This window comes from Corythoichthys intestinalis, chromosome 14 (genome assembly GCF_030265065.1).
Source record: "Corythoichthys intestinalis isolate RoL2023-P3 chromosome 14, ASM3026506v1, whole genome shotgun sequence".
Classification (NCBI taxonomy): Eukaryota; Metazoa; Chordata; class Actinopteri; order Syngnathiformes; family Syngnathidae; genus Corythoichthys; species Corythoichthys intestinalis.
In genome coordinates this window covers 13,231,877-13,256,440 of record NC_080408.1, presented here as the reverse complement: position 1 = coordinate 13,256,440, position 24,564 = coordinate 13,231,877, and the positions used below count along the sequence as shown (strand labels likewise).

Sequence of the window (24,564 nt, the reverse complement as noted above, 5' to 3'; positions counted from 1 at the left end):
ATATAAGAACGCCTGCCCCTCTACTATTGGATGCGTTGTTGACGTTAGCGCAGCGGCGATATTTTGGGTCCCACCTCTTGGTGCAAATTCATTCAAACTCACCTTTCCGTCCAAGACGGTTGCCACCGTTCACTTTCGCCGAAAAGTCCGATCCAAAATACTGTAATGCCCCGGATGGTGGGGAAGAAGCACAGAAGTTAGTATTGGCTTACCCACTCTATTGTGGCAGCAATAACAAAAAAAAAAAAAAATAAATAAATAAAAAAATGACAGCGGGATGCCGCGACACGCGACCGCTATCTGTTTTTATCTTGCCCATTCTCACATTCGTCCGACTCGCTTCCCTCCTACGTCACAGCTCCCCTGTCTGATCATCTCTCAAGGGGGCTGCGCTAAGTTCTGGACATAACAATACACAATTAATAGGTTGCCGCTGAACCTTTTACACTAGGCTGCCGCTAGTTTTAAACTACCTTTAAAAAAACAAAAAACGTCATTTGCAAGGCGTCGCAGCTTTTATTTTGGTGTGGCGGTGCGCCACAATCTTTTATATGTAGGCTAAACCTGTTTAGCCACAACTGGATTCATTACCTTATTACTATTCGTCCTTCACACAGCCGCTGGAAACAGAAAAGTCCTTTAATCCCTCAGCAGGGGATCGGGAGATCATGATTTTACGACACTGTGCGGGTGTGCGTTGGTCCTCATGGGAAACGCAGTCTTCCTTAAGGCAAAACACTACCGCTTTTGTCCGCCAGCGTCGCTTTAATTGACCAAAACTGAAAGTTACCTGGTGTTGCTTTAAGTATGCAAATGCTAAATTTCTTAAACTAATGACAATGGAGAAAATAATTTTTAAACACATAAAAGGACACTGCTTACAGGTGCAGGCCATTTTGCAATGTCCGTTAACCCATGCATATACACATTAATAGACTTAAGAACAAATGCATGTGATAACAGTGTAGAGGCCCACTTGGATTGATCCGACAAGCAGAGAGCTTCGACTGGTGTTTTTTATTATTATTCATCACGCTTTTGCTTTTGCTGATACCGTGAAAAATACACAAAATAAAAGGAAACAGTTTCCTCAAAAAAACCAATCCAACGATGATGGTAATATGTATCAATGAACTAATGGGAAAGAATTGGCAATTTAGGATAGAGACACCGACTTAACGTGGCATCTTTCTTGTTCTCATCACAGAGTCCATATATCGGCGAGGAGCGCGACGCTGGAGGAAGCTTTACTTTGCCAGCGGCCATGCCTTTCAGGCCAAACGCTTCAACAGGGTTTGTTGTTGCACTAAATTGTTTGAATTGATATATTTATTGTCTGAAATTTCAATTTTATTTCAACTCACATGCTGTCATTGATGGTGATAAGTGTTTAACCGGTTATGATTCGTGCCAGTGACGCGACTCAACCACATCTGCCATTTAGGACGCAAACCCACACGGACAGAGCGGTAGGAAAGCACGCTAGCGGGTGGTGCTGCTAGCTTCGTGATTACCGGGTTCTTCACCCGTGCTTGAGGGCGCAAGTTCGAGTCCTGACCTGGTCTAGGGGGGCAGATCGCGTCGTCGGCTCTGTTCAGACCGATTACAGACATCCAATCCAGTCGAACCGGGAAGACTGTCAGCGAATGAACGTTCATTCGCTGACAGCCGTCCCAGTTCAAACGGATTTGACATCTACTCGTATCAAACTAATTTATATTCACAGCAGAAGGGTGAAGAGCCATAGAGTATATAAAAAATAATCAGGATTTTATTATGGAACGACTTTGAATTTTTTGATGGCGCTACTTATGGAGACTCATATATGCCTAAGGGAGGTGTTTGTTTTGGTTTTTCGGTCGCTAGTGGCTTTGGTTTTGAAAATATTTGAAATTTAAGTTTTTGAAAATAGGCCCCCTACGGATTGGCCCCGTGTCCCGTCAGCTGATAGTGAAGTCTATAGTAATGTTTTACTACCCACCCCTGACTAGATCACATTTAAACAGTTGATAAGACATGTTTGTTTTAATCAAACAAACATGATTGATTAAAACATGTTTTTCCCCACACTATAATCAGAAACAAACAGCAAATCCCCCAACAGTAGAGTTGGATAATAAAAATAAGACCAAACAGAAAAATAAACTGAGCCTGTACCAAGTTGTCTGTTGTACACATTTTTCCCTGAAAGTCAGCCACTTCAGTTCTTTCTAAAACATTATTTTATGTTCAGTTTATATGTGAACCATTCAATGTCAAGTATTCCGTCCACCATTAAAAGCCATTGCTCTTATGATGGAGCTTCAGTCCTTTCTCAGTTCTTGGTCATGGCCTTCAAGGAAAATGCGGACAGTAAATTGGTCCCCATTAAGTACAGCATCTTCCATTAGTGAATCTTTTCCCAAAAAGGTTGGATATTCCTGTTTTACCAAAATATGTGTGTACGAACAGGATTTATGAGCAAGCTCATTGATATGCAGCAGCCTGTCACTTGGGGAAGCTATGTTAGATTCGGACACCAGCTTGCCACAGATGGTCGTGCTCAATTTTTCTTTACATAGGGTGTCCGGTTCTGAATATTCTTTGTTATTGTGGCAATTCCACTCAATTCCTTGGTTTTAAGTCTCGCTGCAGTGTTGACCTCGAGTTTACCATAGTTCAATGAGTTGGATTCTGCTTAACTAGAAGTACCCGCGACGTGCTTTTTAATTCCCACTTATGAGTTAGAATCTGTGACTCAACCGCAATTTTCTCCTTTCACTGATATTAACAGAGAGCACATTGTGCCATCTGCACGGACCGCATCTGGGGTCTGGGCCGACAGGGTTACAAATGCATCAACTGCAAATTGCTGGTTCACAAGAAGTGCCACAAGCTGGTCACCGTGGAGTGCGGCCGACCCATGATCCAGGTGATGTGCTGTCCATTTTTGTTTCGTGGTTGACATCCGTGACGAACTCTCACCTAATGCTCAGATTCGCTTATGTTTAGGAGCCAATTCTGCCTGGTCAACCTCCCAGTCAATTAGACCCAATGGAACAGCCAGGTAATTATGTAATGATAGTGGTAATAATCATTTTTTTCTCTTTATTGAGCATGAAAATTATGCACACATATCAATACTTTTTGTTTTGTGGCAAATTCAGTATTTTCACCAGTTAGAATTTTCAAGCATTTGAACTGTACAGTCATTAAAATGTCATACTTTTTATTTTAATGCTGGACATTTCTTGAACACATTAGTTAATTTTTTTTTGCAATGTTTTATTTAGAATAACTTTAAATCTACTTCAATAATAGAATTTTGCTATTTCAGATATGTATTTTTTTTAAATTATAATCTTAGGGTAAATGGAGTCACACTTGGCACTAAAAGCGCTTTGACACTATCTGCTTATTTACCTACTGATGACACAGCATCAGGAGCAACGTAGGGTTCAATATCTTGCTCAAGGATTCATACTCAAGGTCACCAGGGCTGGGAATCGAACCCACAACCTCTGGGTTGGAAAACGACTACCACAGACCCATGCCACCTTATTTATTTTTAACAATGTAATAGTTTTAATGTTTGTTCTTTTTTTAAAACAAATGTTTAGAGACTTTTTTTTTTTTTTGCACATAAAAATGAGAAAGTTATTCATTTTCAACTATTTTGATAACCAATTCATCATTTAGGACCTTCTTCCCCTTAAACTTGTCTAAATTTTTGAAATTATAACATACAACTTCTCAGTTGTAAATATTACCAGATTTCTTCATTATATTTTTATAAAAGGCAACCACGGACAGAAAGACTTGTAGTTCTTAAAAAAATAAGTGTTTTTATGAGTCATAATAATTTGATATTCAAACCCCTCCTAATGTTTTTGTTTTTATAAAATTTGAAAAATTAGTTCAACCAGTAGGTCGCCGTTGTTGTTGATGACGCAATGCACTCTGAGCGGTGATGTCACTGGGCAGCGCTGCCCTACTTCTTCAGTGTCACTCCTTAGCTACATAAATGTCATCGGTTCTGCCATTCCAATTTGAACCTGAGCGGAAAATTGATGAGCAGGACACCACTGTTGATATTTCACAAAGCAGCAGCAAAAGCAATTAAATGAAGGTCTCCAATGGGATTCGAACCTGCGTTTCCCTACTCCCGCATGATGTTAGCATCATGATTTTCCTTGTAAACAATCGCAACCCACATGCGTGGTCTCACTGTGCGGTAAAACCTGAACGGGAAACTGGAAAGAAAGTGTGACTGGCTTGACCACGAAATTCGAAAACGCGGTTCACTTCAGACCGCAATCAGACAACAATAACATGGGGATTGAGTAAAAGGGTTTTTTGAACAAACAAAAAAACACGCAATCGTGAATAGAGGTGTGACAAAATATCGAAATGGTGATATATCGTGATACTTTTTATCCCAAAAGGTTATCGATATGCTCCTGCCAAGAATTGAGATATCGCTTTAAAATGGTGTCAATGTCTAAAAATAAATAAAAAAATAAATAAACCAACGAGTTGCTACCAAAATATTGCACCATAATAGTGTCTCAGTTAACTCTAAGGCTGCATTGACGGTGCTTGACGTCCAATCCATTTAGACTAGAAACGTTCGTTCATTCGAAACCAGAGCATTTACAGTCATTCTGTCCGATTTTTAGGCCATTTACAGGTCACTTGTTGTTCATTTTAGGGCATTTACAGGTCATTTCCTGTTGAGTTTGAGTCACTGCCACTTCATTTGGGTGATTCCCAGGTCACTTCCTGTTCTGTAACGCAAAATAAACAGGAAGTGTCCCATAAAATACCCCAAAATCAACAGGTAAATGACCTTAAATGGCCCAAAATTACCTCATTGCCTGGTATTGGCTGCCACTACGAGCCATTGACGTTCAATCGGTTTGAAGTGGGAGGAATGGCAGCCAAATGGACTGGACGTCTACTAGTGATAAAATCATCCAATTCACAGCAGAAGCTTGTTTATTCTGTTTATTAGTTGTTTTGTAGAATATCTTAGAATGATTTTCCGACCAATGTATCGAGAATCGTTGTATCACCATATCGTCAAATCGTCATTGTGAGCTTTGTATCGCAAATCGTATCATGTCGTGAGGTACCAAGAGGTTCCCACTCCTGATCGTGAAAAGGGAGACACAAAAATCAGTTTAAAAAAAAAAAAAAGGGAAAACAGCGGTAAGAGGCAGACAAACAAAAAAATGCAAGGGATATACAAACTATCAAATGGTAGTAAGTAGAGCTGGGAATCTTTGGGCACCTAACGATTCGATTGCGATTACGATTCAGAGGCTCCGATTCGATTATAAATCGATTATTGATGCACCCCCCCCCCCCCCCCCCCCCTTTTTTTTTTTTTTTTTTTTTTTTTTTTAAATGTTTTGTACATTAGTTCCAAAATTGTTCAAAAATACTCTCAGGCTATACCAAACTTCTATTTCAGTATCAAGTTTACATATAGCAGTAAAAAATATACAAAAATAACAGTAAATAAAAAACTCCAGTCCCCATTCTATATCAGCAGCTTTAAACTACATTCAATTCATTTAATGTTGTGAATCAACCGTTAAAGTTGTTAAAATTGCTCCCGTTATTCCTTAATTTCCCTTTTGTCTACTTTCGACATGTTAAAGTTTTAAAACTATTTTAAAGATAGATTCAAGTCAATATTTTACCGATTTAGGAGTATTTTAGATAAAAAGTTAATTAGGTTTGCTTGGAAGGGTCGCTACAACAGCCTTGCAGGGAAGTGTACTGCTTTAAGATGGCGGCCGTTTACTACGCCCGCATCTAGCTTTTTTGTTTTGCTAACGCTAGGGAATCTATATTCCATCTAGTCCTATATAAATGATATCTACCGTAACATTATGTGGATGTACTTTGTAGCAGCTTTTCGGCAGCAGTCAGGTATGTTGTTGTGTTTTTTTTTTAATCACGTGGCATGAGTTGAGCTAGAGCCGTGAGTTGAGCGTTAGCATTACCCGAGGAGCCGGGTAATGAGAAGCATGATGTTTAGCTACTCTCACTCTGTTCCTCATTGTCCCCAAGACCGCGCGGCGCGCTGAGTGTGTTGTACTTCCGCTTTACTTGGCATATTTTAATAATCGGAATTTGGATGTTTGTGAATCGTTCTCGAATCTTCCACGGCCGAATCGCAAATAATCTAAGAATCGGAAATTTTGCACACCTCTAGTAGTAAGTCTATATCTCGGCAAGCCGCCAAGGATCGGTTTAAAGACACTGCTGATGAGCTGGGATTGGATGCAGATAGGACGTTGGAAACTCATTCAACAGCTCTGTAACAAAACAACCTGACCAGCAGAAGGTGTCAAGCTCATGCGAGTCATCATACGAGCTTCGCTTGCTAGCTAGCTTAGCTATTCTCCCATTCCATCCCAACCATGTCATCACCCCCAGAGTGCATTGCGCACATAAAACATGGCGCCCTCAGTAGGTCAAAACATGCAATAAAGATTATAGATTTTTAAATCAATGGCAAGAATATGTGTTTCAAATAACATGTTAGTAAACGAGAACAATTAGAGCCTACAAGTCTTTAAAGTCTGAGGTTCCCTTTAAATCAAAGTAGGAGTTGAACAAAAATATTTTATTTTGGAAAGCCAATTTTCTGACATCTTAGTGTGTAAACTAGCTTTTTAATAAGGCCGCAACAACAACTAATTGATTAATAAAATTAGTTGCCAACGACTTTGATAATCGATACAGTTGTAGACTATAGTTGAGTCAGGAAGCTCATAAAATATTATTTTTGAAGGCAATAGTCATCCATTTTGTCTTCATGGTTGCTTACAACATGCCTAAAACAGCTTCAAGGTTAATTGTGAAAGTAATTGGAAAAAAGTGACATTTATTTAGTCGTTTATGAAAATAATCGTTAGTTACAGCCCTACTAGGCACCTTACTGCTATTGCAGAAGCTCAGATTTGATTCCCACTTGTGGGTTGAGTCAGGAAGAGAATCCGACGTTAAGCCCTGTGTGCCAAAGAAATGACACTTCTCACTTATTTGGTTATGAGTATTACTTTACCTGGACTTTGATACCTATGCATTGGCTTGTGTTTTTGCCATTTGCCTCAACCGTTGAGGTTTGTGGCGTCTATTAGGTTGGAGAAATCTGTTGTGTTATCTTCCCACCCGGGCGAGATTGGAAAATTGTGGCATTTTTTTTCTCCTCCCCAAGTTGATTTAAAAATGATTCAGGCCCAGCATGGCTGTGAACAAAGCGACAAAGCATGACTGTCTCTCACCTACTTTCTCTCCTTTCTATTTTCTTGCCTCCCCCTCTCCTGCTGTCTGTCTGACACCCACTTTCGCTCTTGCTCAGGTCCTCAGAATAAAGACTCCAGAGAAAGCTTGACTTACGATGGAGAAGAGAAAGAGGTTAGCACTCTTTTTTTTTTATTCATTTTGGGTTTATTTTTGAAATTACTGATTCATCTGTCATTCAAACTTTGGTAACAGAACTTCTCAGATACTGTACGTTTTTGTAAAATTTAACCATTGTACACTGCGATGTAGCAGGAAAAATAGTTGTCTTTTTTTTAATCAATGACTTAGGCAGGAAAAAACACATTTTAAATTACATCTGTTTATTGAAAAACAGGATTTTTGAAATGGTGCAGAAACTCTTTAAAGAAAAAAAATCTGAGTTACTCTTTTAGTCTCTTACATGTCGGAAAATGAATAAAAATGTTGATCATTGTTTTATAGAATTATAAACAGTGTTTCCAATTTTCATTAAGCAAAAAAAATCATTTTGCCTGTATAGAGAATCACAAAATTCCTCACAATATTTCTTACTAGTGGTGTAATGGTGCACAAAAATCTCAAGCAATCCCAATGACAAAGATTTTAACATGTATTTTACAAATGAAATGCCTCCATTAAACTTTTTGTTTTCTTATGAACGGTTTTCAAAAGCTTCATTGGTGGATTTTCTCAAGTTTAAGCACCACACAGAAATTAATTAATTTAATTGTGTTAGCAGGATCTGTGTATTACTCTTATTATTTAATTACAGGTGTTTTAGCTCATTTCAATATATTTTCTGTAATTGGGCTATTATATATTTTATTATGTGTTTATATTTTACAAATCTGATATAGTATTTATTTACAGTGGGGAGAACAAGTATTTGATACACTGCCAATGGGTTTTCCCATTGTGATTGTATCAAATACTTGTTCTCCCCACTGTATATTGTATATTTTATGTTGTATAACTTTAGTTCCTATGTGAATATTAGTTCCTACTTGTTTTGTTGTGGTAGGAGGGTTTTGTATTGAACACGGGGCCGTGTTGGTTATTATTATAGCAGAGAAGACAGCAGTAAATCAACAAAGACGAGTCAACTGTGCCCTGATCTACCACTCAAGATATCTGATGGACTCAAAAAGTGGGTTACGATTGCATATTAGTTTGAAAATCGACTGGATCCACCTTATTTTTACACGAGTGACTTCCGGTCTGCCCGATCCTAGCTACCGGTAGTAGTATTGACGCAGGAGGGTCGCGTCTCGAGTCAAATAATAAACTGTACCGTTCTTTTCGCGTGCGTCGTGTTGAGCCGCTTCTGGGACGCGTCTAACACGCGGCTGCACTGCGACTGGTGTGCATTGGCTGATTGACTTTAACGCCCGCGTTTCACTGCGTTCTTGCGGCAGCCACGTTGTCACACCGGTGACGTTTCTGGGTTATACTGTCCTGCCGTGTTGGTCCTCATTATAGTAGAGAAGACAGAGTAAATAAAATCTACACAAAGAAACTTTAACCCGATTAAGTTACAGCCTCGAAAAGTAAGGGTTACATTACGTCAGAAACTCGTTCGGTACGCCTCCGTTCCGAACCGAGCACCACGTACCGAAACGGTTCAATACAAATGCATGTCCCGTTACACCCTTATTTCTTACTGAGACATTGAAATTTTGATGATTTGGATAAAATGAAATTAAACAAGGTCTCTAAATCCATTATCAAAATGGTTGCTGTTTAAAGTAAATTCACCTAATCTATATTATTAGGGCCTAAACACTGATCGCTATCTATGATTTTGAGGCCGGTATAATTTGAACAATAGAATGGAAACGGATTGGCTCCGGCACGATATTTTGCCGGACCTGCACCGCAGATGTGTGCGGTATAGACCCCAATCAGCAACGTCACATAATCACGTGATCGCTGTATTGTGCCGCCATATTGTCCGTCATTGTGTGTCTGTATTGTCAATGATCGTAGTTTCTAAAGGTGGATTCATTTGCAAATTATGGAAGCCCCAGTGCTTTCAGACGCTGTAAACTCATTGGATGAGTTGCATAAAAGCCGTTATTTGGAAAAGCTTCGGTCGATCAAGTCGCCAGATCCATATTTGATGCCCAAACAGATGTTTCCTCCCATCCGGTCCCGTCCCGTGCATCAGAGCTCGTCCTGAGACCACAAAATTTCCAATCATACTCCAGTTTATGTCATGATGAGGAGTCGGGTACCCAAAATCGGCACCGGCCACAGTATAAACCGACATTTGGTCAGATGAGCGTCACCGTTGTCACGGTTGTAAAATGAAACTTGATGGACAACGGGCCGGTGTGTGCGGAAAAATAGCTGCCAAGCGTGAAATGTCCACCCTGACGGGAGCGCTTATTTATAACGCTTTATTGATGTGAAAACATCAAATGTTTTCATGGACGCATTACAGTAATGGATTTACGACTGTAAGATCAGTTTTAAATAATTAAATTACACAAAATATTAGTACTGTACTGTATTTTAGTAACAAATCGTGGACTGGGCCACATAACCATCTTTGAACAGAAATGTATTAGTCTACAGGTTTTCACGACCATATCCCAATGACAATCACACATGTATGACATTTATTAGTTCAAGCAGGGTAAAATAACACATATTCACGGTACAAGAAAGTCGTTTCCGTGTGGGCGCTCCCGTCAGGGGGGACATTTCACGCAGGGCGGCTATTTTTCGGCACAGCACCTGTTGTTGCGCTCACCTTCTTGCTGCGCGACCGTGGCGACGAGCTTCGTAGTCTCCGTCTGATGTTGTCTGCGATCGTGTTGGCATCATATTGATGTTTTCGCCACTGTCTGACGGCTGTCGACACAAACACATCATGGACCGAGATAAACAAACCGTGCTGCTTTAGAGATTTGCCCTTTTAACAATGGGCACACAGCAACAACTAAAATGACAGTTTATCTTCTCTGTTACTGCAACCAAGTGCCACACATGCCTTCACCGTTTTGCTTAATCACTAGCCACGTTTACATGCTGACTTTTATTCATACCGATTCAAATCATTCCGAATGGAAATTTCAGATCAGCTGTTTACATGTCACTTCATCTATTCCGATCCAGCGTTTACATGTGACTGCCTTTATTCCGAAAGGACGTTTGACAACTGCCGTCTGACATGCGCAGATTAATCAAAACAAAGCGTCACGTTGCAAAACATGGAGATCGATCGTCGGAGTGCTGCTGTTTTAACTTTAACCCTCTTGTTGTGTTTGTGGGGTCGTATCCGCTTCTGCTGTTTTGCTCTTTTGCCTTGTAGTAGCCGGTTTTCCACCGGTTTCTAATCTGGTCAACGCTCCGGTCTTTTCCGGCTTCGTGTAACCTCTCGTGAACTTTTTTAAATAGTTCACTGTTCCTCGTTTTACGCCCGTCTAAGCGAGCAATTATATTCAATTCTTTTAAAGTTTGAATTAAATACAATCTTTCCGCCGGACTTAGGTGCGCTGTGCTTGGAAGCCATGTTGCGAGTGACGTTACTTACGTCACAAAGTGACTTCACCACGTCAGTACGGAGCATGTGCAGAAAGAACGCAACCAGGGACCATTCCGCTTCCCTGTTTACATGATATAATTTTACTTCTAATCGGTTTGGGAAAAGGAATATTCCACCCCTGTGAATCGGAATGAAATTCCATTCGGTTTGGGCCTGTTCATTCCGAATGAGGTGTTTATATGGAACACATTTATTCGGTTTGAACAAATATTCCGATTGTAATTGGAATATTTGGCTCCATGTAAACGTGGCAACTGTTAACGATTGTCAGGAATGTTTTTGGGTTCGTTTACTAGGCGGTGATTCCTTAGACAAGCAGAAAAACACGCAGTAATAGGAGGAATGTACGTAGCGGTAATATGTAAACTAGGGCTGTCAAAATTATCGCGTTAACGCGCGGTAATTAATTTTTTTAATTAATCACGTTAAAATATTTGACGCAATTAACGCACATGTCCCGCTCAGAAAGTATTCTGCCTTTTGGTAAGTTTTACAGCAAGGCTATTTTTTGCTGTCCAACAGCAAACTCTTGGGGTCGCTTTGCGACATGGTTTATTATTTTCTTGCCAGTTCATTATGGCTGCACGACGTCTCGGGCTGATAATGTTGTGCTTATATGATCCTTGGACAAGATTTGTCCGTAAGTATGGTTGTTGTAAAGAATGTACATATTATGTTAGTAAGCGAAATGTTATATTTTTTGTATGAGACGCTTTTTGTTTATGTTTAGTGAACCTGTATAGCGTGCTAAGCTAACGTTGTTGCTAATGCAAGGCTTGTGTACTTTTATTTTGTAGTTTTACGACGGTCTAAAGAGGACAATGGTTTGAGGCCATTGTATTAATAAATCAGATGAAAAAGGAAGAAGTCTAATTATTAAGGCGTCGTTCACTAGCTGTCTAGCTTTGGAAAAAGTAGACGCTTCGGAGGGAGGACAGCATAGACAGATTTAAATGACAGTAGAGTGAAATGCCCACTACAGTCCTTATGTACCGTATGTTGAATGTACATATCCATCTTGTGTTTTATCTTTCCATTCCAACAATTTATTTTACAGAATATATAAATATAATTTACAGAAAAATATGACATATTTTATAGATGGTTTGAATTGCGATTAATTGCGATTAATTACGATTAATTAATTTTTAAGCTGTAATTAACTCGATTAAAAATTTTAATTGTTTGACAGCCCTAATGTGAACACGATGAGCTGACGGACAATATGGCGGCACCAGTCAGGGGAGCGGAGTTGTGACGTCACATGATTGGGGTCTATAATTTGACCTTTATACTCTGATGCAACTTATGCTTTTTTTTTTTCCCCTCTTCATTGTGTATTTTCTGTTTCGTGCGACTTTTACTTAGGGGGGACATATAGTCTAAAAAATATGGTATATAAAGCACATTTAAAGAGACGATGGAAAATCAAAATACTTAATCAAATCAAAATATACATATAAATTCCAGTTTTCTCCTTGGGGAATTCTGGCTAAAGAAAGTCACTGGCAGGTTTTAAAATTAGTGAATTGATAAATCCCTCACCTGAAGTTGCATTCATGGCAAAATGGCAAATTACAAATAATTACAAAGTAACGAGAGCTATGGCAACGTCAATAGGGTAGGGTTTAAAATCCCAGAGCTGCTGTAATGATTGACGCCTGCTGCTGTCCAATAATTGCGTTAAAACGACTGATGTCATTTGTATTCATACCATTTATTCATTCGCGAAGAAAACCGAGACATTACACTGGTAACTTGAAGGAAAGGTGGACTCAAACACATGCACAGCTGAAAAATGAATACACACGTTTGTTAGTCATAAAGGTTCAACGACAAGTTAACCATCTGAATGATTTGACATGTTTAAGAGGCTGCTGGCAAGTGGAAAGACGGGCATAAGAACATTGAAGAGCATTCAGCAGTGGGCAGCTTTTCAGTACCGCACATATTGATTTCCTATACCTGCTCAAATAAAGTAGCCTTTTATCACAGCTCTTTACATCACTTGCTGATTGATGGCGAAGCGTGTAGTATGAGGCAGTTTGACACAGCCGCAGAGGGACAGGGAGTCAGATACACAAAGATGGACTGAGATAAGAGAGAGCCAGCCGTGCCATCTTATCTGCGCTCGGGGATGGGCTTGTCTAAGCGCGGTTAGATGGATCGGAGGCTGGAACAGCACTCTCCAACTCCACATTAGTACAGGAAAATGATGGTGGGAGGAATAGTCCAGAGGGATGCGAGAGTGTGGTCTGTAGTTCGACCACCGTTACAGCGAGCCATCCATTTACAACCAGGCTCAATTTCGACAGAGCAATCAAATCTTTGTGAACCATATAAGCCAGGGGTCATGAATTAAAACTCCTCTGGGTCCGAAATTAAAAAATTACAACAGTCTCTGGTCCGGAAATATTTTTAATGCTTCTTTTTTTCCAAAAAATACAAACGTATCTTTACGTGGCCATGCTGATAATTACAGCATTCAAAAATTAAAGTAAAATATAAAAAATACATTTATAGTTAATAATAGATAATATTTAATAATAATTAATTAGTAATAAATAATAAAGCGATCATATTGAGCCCTTAATTCCACTATTTTTTGAGAACGGATGGCAGAGTTCATAGGGAAACTTTGCGAAAAAGCTGCGTGCTTCGTCTCATAGTGCCTTTTCAAATTGCTGCTTTTTACAAGCGCTACCGTTGTTCGGCCATTCCTTACTACGCGGTGAAGCATCTACACAATGCTCAGCGCGCTTGTGCAAGCATCCGCACGCATGCGCACATCGGTCAGAAACGGCGAGTACTCACTATTTTTGTTTTTATTTAGTTTTTTAGAACCTTTTCATTGTTTCAAAAATACTTTTTGCATGTATTACCCTCTCATACTTTTAACCATTGTGGTTTTTTGTGTTAGCTTTGAAGCACTTGATCACATTAGTCACGTAGCATATTTAAATCGTCCTTATTTGGTATAACTGCATTTAAGTATTTTCTTAAGGCATTTTTAGTACGTTCTGCCTGTATGCATCCAAACAAAATAAGTTTAGCGCGCACGGTAGTACTTTGGGTATCAAATTCGACTAATGTAGGACGTTTCGCCGATGTAGCAGATTTTGGCAGAACACCGTTTCTGAACAGATGAGGCATAGGGGTCTTGTGCTGCCTCCAGGTAAAATGAACAAAAATGTGTTGGTCTACCCCTCCTTAAACACTCTGCTTTCTGCATCAATCTTGTGTAGTGTTGAGCACGTCATTTGCCGTACCTTTTCGCCTCTTCCTCCAACTTCATTCGGCTCAGTTTTTGGCTGTCACTCCGCGGAGTCTGGAAAGCGAGTGTGAGACATGCTGTTCTAAAAATAACTTTCAAATGCTTCACTCCCATTGGCTGGCACATGCGCGTCACCGCTAAGGTTTTTGTTTGTTGCCCACCTCCGCTCTTCAAACCTGTAGAAAAAAATGATTTTTGTTGTTGCAACGTGTATTAGTCTGGACAGCTTGAGATCCGGTCTAGATGGCTTGGGGGTCCGGAACCGGACTGAGGTCTGCGGTTCCGTGACATCTGATAGAAGCCATCCTGAGTGGACGCTATGTTTACTACTGTAATCAGGTGTAACGGTATGCTAGAAATGAAGGATTGCTATGTGCCTTCCTGCCGTTGATTAATATGATGTCTAAGTGGAGACATTGCAGCACAGAGAATTGATTTCATGACATTTGGAATGAAACTGAGATCAGTTCTTTTTGAAATAAGATTCTTAAAAAAGTGAAATACTGAAGTAACATTTCAAATTGAATCGTTCCAGTTCCCAAAATGTTTTTTTTAAATGAATTTAACAGTAACATAGGCTAGGTTTATACTACAGGTCTTGATGCACGAATCTGATTTTTTCATGTTTTTCCCGACTCGAGGGAGGCATGTGATATGTGGTTTAAATCCGATCTGGGCCACATTTTTCCAGAATGTGGCGGCATTCTGAACTGTCAAGTCTCCCAAATCGGAATTCATGCAGCAATTAGCTCAGCAAAGAGCAAGAGCGGCATGCAAGATTAGGGGTGTGACAAAATATCGAAATGGTGATATATCGTGATACTTTGTATTACAAAAGGTTATCGATATGCTCCTGTCAACAATCGAGATAGTTTTAAAAAGGTGTCAATTTAAAAAAAAAAAAAAAAAAAAAAAAAAAAAACAAGGCTGCCATTGACGGTGCTCGACGCCCATTTAGACTGGGAATGTTCGTTCATTCAAAACCAGAACATTCACAGTCATTTGGTCCGATTTTCGGGGTATTTACAGGTCAATTTCTGTTTATTTTAAGGCATTTACAGGTCATTTCCTGTTGAGTTTGAGTCACTGCCTATTCATTTGGGTGGTTCCCAGGTCACTTCCTGTTCTATAATGCAAAATAAACAGCAAGTGACCCATAAAATACCCCAAAATCAACAGGAAGTAACTGAAAATCAACAGGTAATGACCTTAAATGGCCCAAAATTACTCATTGCCTGGCATTGACGGCCATAGACGTTCAATCCGTTTGAAGTGGGAGGGATGGCAGCGAATGAATGAATGTTCATTCGCTGCCACCCTCCCAGTTCAAATGGATTGGACGTCTACAAGTGATGAACTCATTCCAATTCGCAGCAGAAACTTGTTTTTCTGTTTATTAGTTTTTTTGTAGAATATCCTAGAATGATTTTCTGACCAATGTATCAATAATCGTTGTATCACTATATTGTCAGATCGTTATCATGAGCTTTGTATCACAAATCGTATCGTATCGTGAGGTACCAAGAGGTTCCCACTCCTATGCAAGATAGCAGCGATGTCGCTGTTCATCAGCATTAGCGCCTAGCCTTTGCTACAGCCAAGGGGCTGATGTGCTATTTCAATATGACCGGCATTACTGATTTGGTGCAGAAGAAGAAATTGGGCAGCGCAAAAGAGAGAGAAGCAGGTGTTAGTCAGAGTTGTGGTTGAGTGCTTGTGGCCCCCGGAAAAAGCCATCCGACGTGTCCAGTTTTTTTTATACACTTCGCCATCCACTTGAAGGAAGAACCGGACAAAGCCACAAGAATCGCTGGTCCATTCATGGGTTCAGAGTTGAGAGCACCGCTTTACCAAAGATTTAGCTTGGTTATACTATGCAGGAGGCGGGCTTGACCACAGTCATAAAAAAATACAATGAAGAAAAGGATAAACCTGATAATGCTCGGTTTCCTGCTGTGCGCCAAATGAGCAATATTTCAGTATTGCTTACGTGGCCGAGTCGGGGCAAACTGACACACACACATAAGGCTTATGTGTGCGTCATGCACGCACAGTGCGTAGTTAGGTGCTTTGATGCTTCTGTGCATGTGATTCAGTTTGCTCGGTGCGTGTCGGACTGCAAATTAGCATGTGTAATACTTGAACGGGCTCAATGGACAAAGGCAGTTTGAACGGGCATGCCAAAAAAAACACATATGACAAAAAAATCAGAATTGTGCATTAAGACCTGCAGTATGAAACATGTTTTCTGCCAAAAGTCATCTTTACAAGTTTTTTTTTTTCACTTCAATTGAGAAGTGGTTAACATTGAGCTCTGCACTTTGTTACATTACTGTCAAACAAAAGTAGAAGATCTTATACTCAAGTATGTTAACTAGGGCTGTCAAATTTATCGCGTTATCGGGCAGTTATTTTTTGTAATTAATCACATTAAAATATGACGCAATTAACGCATGGACGGAATGACCCGTTCATGCATTGCCTCAAACAGTTTACAATGACACTGTATTAGCACATTGAGAGCAATAAGGCAGCGAAATGCGAGTGGACACAGGCGTTCATTGGAGCGTGCCTTTTATTGGCTTAAGCTTTGGCAGCCACTACTAACAGTCATGGTTGCCCAACTTCCCATTATGCATTTGGGCGGAGCAAAAGACGATCTTTTTCTTAACACGTTTAATTGAACACAACGCAGAACACATTGTATACCATTTGCAGCCACTACTGATAGTCATGGTTACCCAACTTCCCATTATGCATTTGGGCAGAGCAGGAGATGATCTTTTTCTTAACACGCCTAATTGAACACCACGCAGAACATACTGTATACTAAGGTTCTAACGGTACATGTATTCGTATTGAACCGTTTCGGTACTTGGTGGTCGGTTCGGAACGGAGGCACACCGAACGAGTTTCTGACGTAATGTAACCCTTACTTTTCGAGGCTGCGAGTAGATCGGGTTACAGTTTCTTTGTGTAGATTATATTTACTCCGTCTTCTCTACTATAATGAGGACCAACACGGTAGGGCAGTAAGAAACGTCAACGACATCGCCAACACGATGCATGTGAAAAGAACGGCAGAGTTTATTATTTGACGCGAGACGCGGCCCTCCTGCGTCAATACTACTAGCTAGCAGACCGGAAGTCACTCGTGTAAAAATACGGTAGATCCGGTCGATTTTCAAACTAATATGCAATCGTAACTTACTTTTTGAGTTCATCATATCTCTTGAGTGGTAAATCGGGGCACAGTTGACTTGTCTTTGTTGATTTACAGTTGTCTTCTCTGCTATAATAATAACCAACATTGCTTCGTGTTCAATACAAAGCCCTCCTTCCACAACAAAACAAGTAGGAACTAATATTCACATAGGGACTAAAGTTATACAACATAAAATATACAATATAAATGAATACTACATCACATTTATAAAATACAAATACATAATAAAATAAATAATAGCCCATTTAAATAAAATAAATTGAAATGAGCTAAAACACCTGTAATTAAATAATAAGAATAATAGACAGATCCTGCTTACACAATTAAATTTTATTAATTAACTTGAGAAAATCCACCAATAAAACTTTTGAAAACCGTTCATTAAAAAAAATAAAATCATTGAGGCATTTCATTTGTAAAATACATGTTAAAATCTTTGTCATTGGGATTGCTTTTCTCTTTAGCACAGGACTTGTTTTTTCTTCTTTCTTTCTGAAAGAAAGCCAACTGATACGCGGGGTCTGAAAGGCAAATTGTTGTTGGATTATTATCTTTAAATACCCACTACTTTTTGAGCAGAATTCTAGCTTTGTATAGGCTACTGTTCCTATCGTTGAAAGCACAAAAGTGTGTAATAAACAACTAGCACATTTATATTTTTCATTTTGTTTTCTTACTGTACCGAAAATGAACCAAACCATGACCTCAAAACCGAGGTACGTACCGAACCGAGATTTTTGTTTACCGTTACACCCCTACTGTATACCATTTGCAGCCACCACTAACGGTCATGGTTGCCCAACTTCCCATCATGCATTTTGGCGGAGCAGGAGACGTTCTTTTGCTTAAAACGCCCAATTGAACACAACGCCCAACATACTGTATATTTGCAGCCACCACTGACGGTCATGGTTGCCTAACTTCCCATCATGCATTTGGGCGGAACAGTTAAGTCGCTACAGTATCATGTAGTGAAAGCACAACAAAAATAATATTCCTCTCTCTCCAAAAAATAATGTTCACAAAAAGAAAAGCGCTCAATGCAAAGAGAACTGGCATTCCCAATCAAATACAGGCATGAAAATCTCTCACCTTTCGGCGAAATTCGCCGTTTTGAAGTCAAAAAGGGCGACCTACGTGAATTGCGTAGATCCGAGGAGAAATTCTTTTTGGGAGGAGGGGGGGGATGTCGGGAGGTTTTATTTAATTATTATTATTATCATCATGTGATTAACTTAGTACGTAAACTGAGCACTTAAGAACACAGTCAGCAAATCATTCTAGATGCTTCGCTGACGAGAACCAATCATCGGCCCAAGCTGCGTTCGATTATTCCAAACGCGCGCACTCCTTGCGCGTGTACATGGAGTGCTCAGAGAGCCTTCGGTTCCATTGCAAAGCTAAAAAGCAGGCCTTATCCACATCGGGGCAGACCAGAGCGCAGCATACACACTTGCCTGTATTTGTCAGCAGATTGAATTTGGTGAGTAATGGTTTCAATCATTTTCACGTTTTGCGATATAAAAAAGTTACTGCCATTCGTTGCAGCTTGCGTTGAGCACTGCCAGAGCTAGCCAAATCTCCCATGAAATAAAAATAGCTCCCGTTAAATTGGCGTCAAGCTTGTGTATTTAACGGCAATATAAACGAAGAAACACACTGTTGAGTCAAATTAAGCGGCATTCTCTCGGATGGAGGGGGCGCCTCACATCGCTCCCGTCGTCCGCCGGAGACGCGTTATTTTCGGCTTGGATTTGAGCTGACGGCCGGTGTCGGCACAACAGCGGCCCGACGAGTGGTGGGAATGAGTCCTGCTTCTTAAAGCTTTTCAGAAATACAGGGATCCCTCGTTTTTCGCGGTTAATGGGGACCAGAACCCGCTGCAATAAGTGAAAACCGCGAAGTAGCGCCCCCCCCTCCCCCCCCCCCCCATTTTTTTGTGCGTGTTCAGTGCATTTATTCAGATTTTACATTGGAAAAAAGATACATATATATGACGTTTTTTTCACTTTTTTCACCAAAGTATCATTTATAAATGGTTTTCAAGCACTTCAAAATGTAAGAATTATGATAAGTTTTAAACATGTTACTGCCCCACTGAATTATTTTTAAACAAGAATAAAGTAGTTAGAAAATGCTTGGCTTTATTAAAAGCTTCATAGTGAGTCTACTCAAACCCTCTCAGGCTTTGGTAAACGGTGATTGGCACATGTGCAAAGTTTTTCTTTTTATATATATTTTTTTGTTTGAAGCAACTTATTTGATTGAATAATAAAGACACAAATGTCCTAGCCAAAATGTGGCCCAAACGCAAAACATTACTTGAATGGAAAAATTTGTTTCAATCAAGAAAAATAGTTTTCAAATGCTTTTTTGTCTCAAATTTATTATTGCAATCAAAAACTTTTTTTTTTTAATTGAAGCTACTTTTTGGGATTAAAAGTATATACTGTATTTTGATTGAAGCAACTTTGTTTTTGATAGAAGTAACTTTGTTTTTTGATTGAATAATAAAAACACAAATCTAACTCCATCGTTATTGAGTGAGAAAGAAATTAAGAAAGCTTTAAAACTAAAAGCCACCGGGGAGTCTGTTTGTTTTTTTATATATTTATATTTCATTACATAGACATGCGTCGTAGGGAAGGGAGATTGAGGGATAAAAAAAAAGGAGTTAGATGAGGCTGCTAAAGGCAGTGGATACCTCATCAGCTGGGTGAATAGCAGACCTGGTAAGAACAAGTTTGCAAGGATAGTTGGGTATTAAATCCAATTATAAACACAATTACAATGTTATTTTTCTATAAAATTTTTATGTCATTGCTTTATTAATCATTAGGTGCTAGAGTTGTTAAGTATGGATAATAATGAAATAATAGTTTTAAGAAAACTGTGCTGTTGGTGGCTCAGTGACCATCTGATGTGGTTTGTTCTCAGATGAACAAGTTGAGGAAGGAAGTTTTGATGCAGAGGTTGAAGGAAGAAAAGAGGCAGACTGACTGAGTCACAGCCAGAAAGTGTTGATGACAGTTTTGATTTCTATTCACTGTTGCCCCCTCCCAATTAAAGTATGTCACAGTCGCAGCCAATTATTATCTAAAGCTGGTTAAAATTGAAGTTATGTTGTTTTAAGGTGTATTAAATACTTGTTCATGTGCCCCTTTTGATCTACGAGCACCCACCCCTCCACCGGTCTCTGCATGGCCCTGCTGAAACACAGTGTGGGTCGACAGAGCTCAATATTTTGTTGGGGTGTACAATACAGTGTACTGGAACATATTTCCTCCACACCCTTCTCACCTTTTTAACCCCTGACCCATTTTCATGCCTGCAAATAGCTAGGCAAAATACACATAAATGTTAATAATGTTAATGCCATCTTGTGGATTTGTTGTTATAATAATACAGTACTTATGTACAGTATGTTGAATGTTTATGTCCGTCTTGTGTCTTATCTTTCCATTCCAACAATAGTTTACAGAAAAATATGGCATATTTTAGAGATGGTTTGAATTGTGATTAATTACGATTAATTGATTTTTAAGCTATGATTAACTCGTTTAAAAAATTTAATCGTTTGACGGCCCTAATATTAACATTAGCTAACCTTAGCAGAAATTTAAAGTAAGTGTTTTAGTCAGTTTCTTTGTGGTTGTTAATTCTACGTCACGTCTTCAACTGAATTGTCTCTAGGAAAGGTCAATATACTAAATCAATTTCATCAAGTCGGCTTGTCACATTGATGAAGTACCCGGCCCACCTGGCCCTCTTCCCTCCGATTAGGCGCGAAACAGCCGAGACACAGGAAAGTCGCCCTCCAGTCTCGGCCTGGCGGACTTCGACCTGCTGCGGGTGATTGGCCGTGGAAGCTACGCCAAAGTGCTGCTGGTGCAGCTGAAGAAGACTGAGCGAATCTACGCTATGAAGGTGGTCAAGAAGGAGCTAGTCAATGATGACGAGGTGAGATAAAGTGTGAATTTCTGAATTCTTGGACCTCAAAGGTCTTGTTTTCCACTGTATATTGCTAGCGATTTGGATATTGTTTCTTTTTTTTTTCTTTTTTTGGAGGGAGGTTGGGAAGGGAGCACTAGCCATTTAGCGTTTGCTCATTCTACAGATGTGTCATTTGAAATCTACATGAGGAAAGCTATGGGGCTAGATCGGTCTCATAATGAACACACGCATCTACCACTAAACACTCATGCATTGTGGGATTTATAAACACATATGACACGAAACACGTCTAACATGAAACCCCTATCAAATGTGTGTGTGAATTTTCTTGCGCGCATTTATACCAAAAAAAAAAAAAAAAAAAAGTTTTATCCGATTACTCGATTAATCGATTGAATTTTCAGTCGATTACTCGATGACTAAAATATTCGATAGCTGCAGCCCTACATTCAATGAATGTATGTGTGTCGTACAACGCGTGTGTTTCGTATCATGCATGTTTATAAATGCCACAATGCTTGTGTGTTTCGTGTTAAACGTGTGTGTTTATTATGAGACTGATCTAACCCCGTAGAAAGCAAGCCTACTGAAAGTCAGTATGCAGTGCTAATTGATCTGAGGCCAAGGTAACAGTGCAGTTGTTTTCCTGGTCTGTATGTGCTTGTGTAATGAATGCAATTAACACAAGCAGTGAGTGTTGTTATTTATAGCACACCAGACGGCACGCTTGAACATCCGTCTCAACTAGCTCACGAAGCGCTCTGACCCCGTCGCTGCCTCCGTGAAAGTGTGGATTAACCACGGTGTCTTCGGGAATCGATCAGTGACATATGTTATGCGAGAGCCGAGTAGTTAGCCTTGATTTGACACACATAATGCGATTGACAAATTGACACGCGGTGGCCTGTCAGTGGCTCAGTCCTCTATTGTCGCCGTGCCTCGTCCAGACATGCCGTTTATGGCCATATCTGGCTCAGCCCTTGCCTCCCGCTGTCGTCCGCATGAGTCAATGGAGCGCTTCGCTTATTCAGCTCTTCAGCACTCCAACACAATGACCTTTCATTGGCGTGTTGTCACATCTGCCACCCTTCAAACACTTTCTTCTTGCAGGACATCGACTGGGTCCAGACAGAAAAACACGTGTTTGAGCAAGCGTCCAATCATCCTTTCTTGGTGGGCCTGCATTCCTGCTTCCAGACAGAAAGCAGGTATGATCAATTCGTAAAGGTGACTTATGTACTGCAAATGGCAGTAGGAATGTCCTTGATTGTTCAGAGAGGACTAGCCATTATTCACAAATGACATAGGATCGTTAATCATTTCCACTGTTGTCAAAAGATTTTTTTTCCAGTGGGTGAGCTAGTAGTACTTTAAAAAAAAAATAATAATTTTTTTTTAACTCTTATAACGTTACTAGCAACTTTCATTATCTAGTATCCATCCATGCATCTGATGAACATCAAGAATTTTTCACATAACATTTAGTAGTCACTACAGTGGACAGCTGCTTAAAAGCATTCATGTCCTAAGAAGAAAAACACTTCAGGAAAAAAAATGTTGACCAAGGATTTCATCATTAATTAATCACAGGCGCTTTAAACGATGGCAGGAATGTGCTCACTCCCATTTAACATTCACTTTTAATATGCGAACACATTATCATATTTACCTTTTGTCTTCATAGAAAAATCATTTACATTTTCAGATATCAAATATCTTTATTTCTGTCTAGGATAATTGTTAGGGATGTCCCCGATCCGATCATGTGATCGGAAATCGGGCCCGATCACGACCTCCGTGAAGTTGGAACCCTATCACACGCAAACTTATATAAAAATTATGACGTCAGGCAGCCCCCCGTCTACGGCGGTTTGTGCTGCTATCGCTTTGTTTTGTTATAAGAATTTGATACTAAAACCCCTCTTAATGTTTTCGTTTTAATCAAATTTGTAAAATTGGTTTAACTAGTAGGTTGCCATTGTTGTTGACGACGGAATGCACTCTGGGTGGTGACGCCACTGGACCACGCTGCTGGACTTCCACAGTGTCACTCTTTAACTACATAAACATGTTGTCGGTTCTGCCCTTCCAATTTCAACCCGGGCGGAACATGAATGAGTACGACAGCACTGTCGATATTTCACAAAACGAGAAGTAAATGCAAAATTAACAGGAAAGACGGTACATAGACTTCATCATATATTGACGGGGCGCGGGGCCAATTCATTGGGGGCCTATCTCCGTCAAAGCTGACCGAGTGGAAACACAAATAGCTTTTTCCGTTGAAAATTCTTGTGACTAAATGCTTAAATTCCTGAATTCTTTATAGTTATGGATGTAAAAGTCTCGATTCTTGGTTAAAAGCAAAAAACAGGGCAGTTAGCAGTTATTTTACGTAAATATTGCGAACTATAATGTCAATACTGTAGCGGCTAATTTCTCCCATTGATTTTTTTTTTAACGTTTCAAAATGCTTCCATGGTCTCTATTCTTGGTTAAAAGCAACAACAACAAAAAACGTGCAGTTAGCATTTATTTTACGTAAATATTGCGAACTATGATGCTAATCTGTATGCCAATTAACGGCTGACACAGACAAAGAGCTTTTTCCATTGAAAATTTTTGTGATTAAATGCTTAGATCCCTGTATTCTTAATAGATTTGGGCGTAAAACAGTCTTGATTCTTGGTTAAAATAAAAACAAAACAAAAAACAAGCAGTTAGCATTTTTTTTACGTAAATATTGCGGGCTATGTTGCTAGCTAGTAACCAAATTAGCGGCCACCATATGTAAACAAAGAGCTTTTTCCATTGAGAATTCTTGTTAATAAATGCTTAAATCCCTGTATTCTTTATAGATATGGATGTAAAACAATCTTGATTCTTGGTTAAAAGCAAAAAAAAGTGCAGTTAGTATTGATTTTACGTAAATATTGCGAACTATGATGCTAGTCAGTAAGCAAATAAGCGGCCGCCATAAGTAAAAAAGATTTTTGCGTTGAAAATTCTAGTGAATAAATGCTTAAATCCCTGAATTCTTTATAGATATGGATGTTAAACAGTCTCGATTCTTGGTAAAAAGCAAAAAAAAAACGGGCAGTTGGCATTTATTTTACGTAAATATATCGAATGTGCTACTATTTAAGTCACTGTGGCGGCCCCCTTAGTACAACTAAGAGCTATTTGCATTGGCTACACTTCACCAGGAAAGAGGGTGAAAATGAAAGGTTACGATGGTTTAGCACGAAGCACGAGCATTGCAGTTGTAAACATAACAAT

General features: G+C 39.5%; 1 protein-coding gene across 1 annotated transcript in view; it reads left to right on the top strand.

The window, feature by feature from the left end:
* prkci (protein kinase C, iota) overlaps positions 1-24,564 on the top strand; it is a 111,454-nt gene that overhangs the window by 52,442 nt on the left and 34,448 nt on the right. The window contains exons 5-10 of the mRNA XM_057858223.1: positions 1,208-1,293; positions 2,774-2,911; positions 2,992-3,046; positions 7,358-7,413; positions 21,115-21,291; positions 22,396-22,493. Of these exons, the coding sequence (XP_057714206.1) occupies positions 1,208-1,293; positions 2,774-2,911; positions 2,992-3,046; positions 7,358-7,413; positions 21,115-21,291; positions 22,396-22,493 (610 nt within the window). The remainder of the gene's footprint in view (positions 1-1,207; positions 1,294-2,773; positions 2,912-2,991; positions 3,047-7,357; positions 7,414-21,114; positions 21,292-22,395; positions 22,494-24,564) is intronic.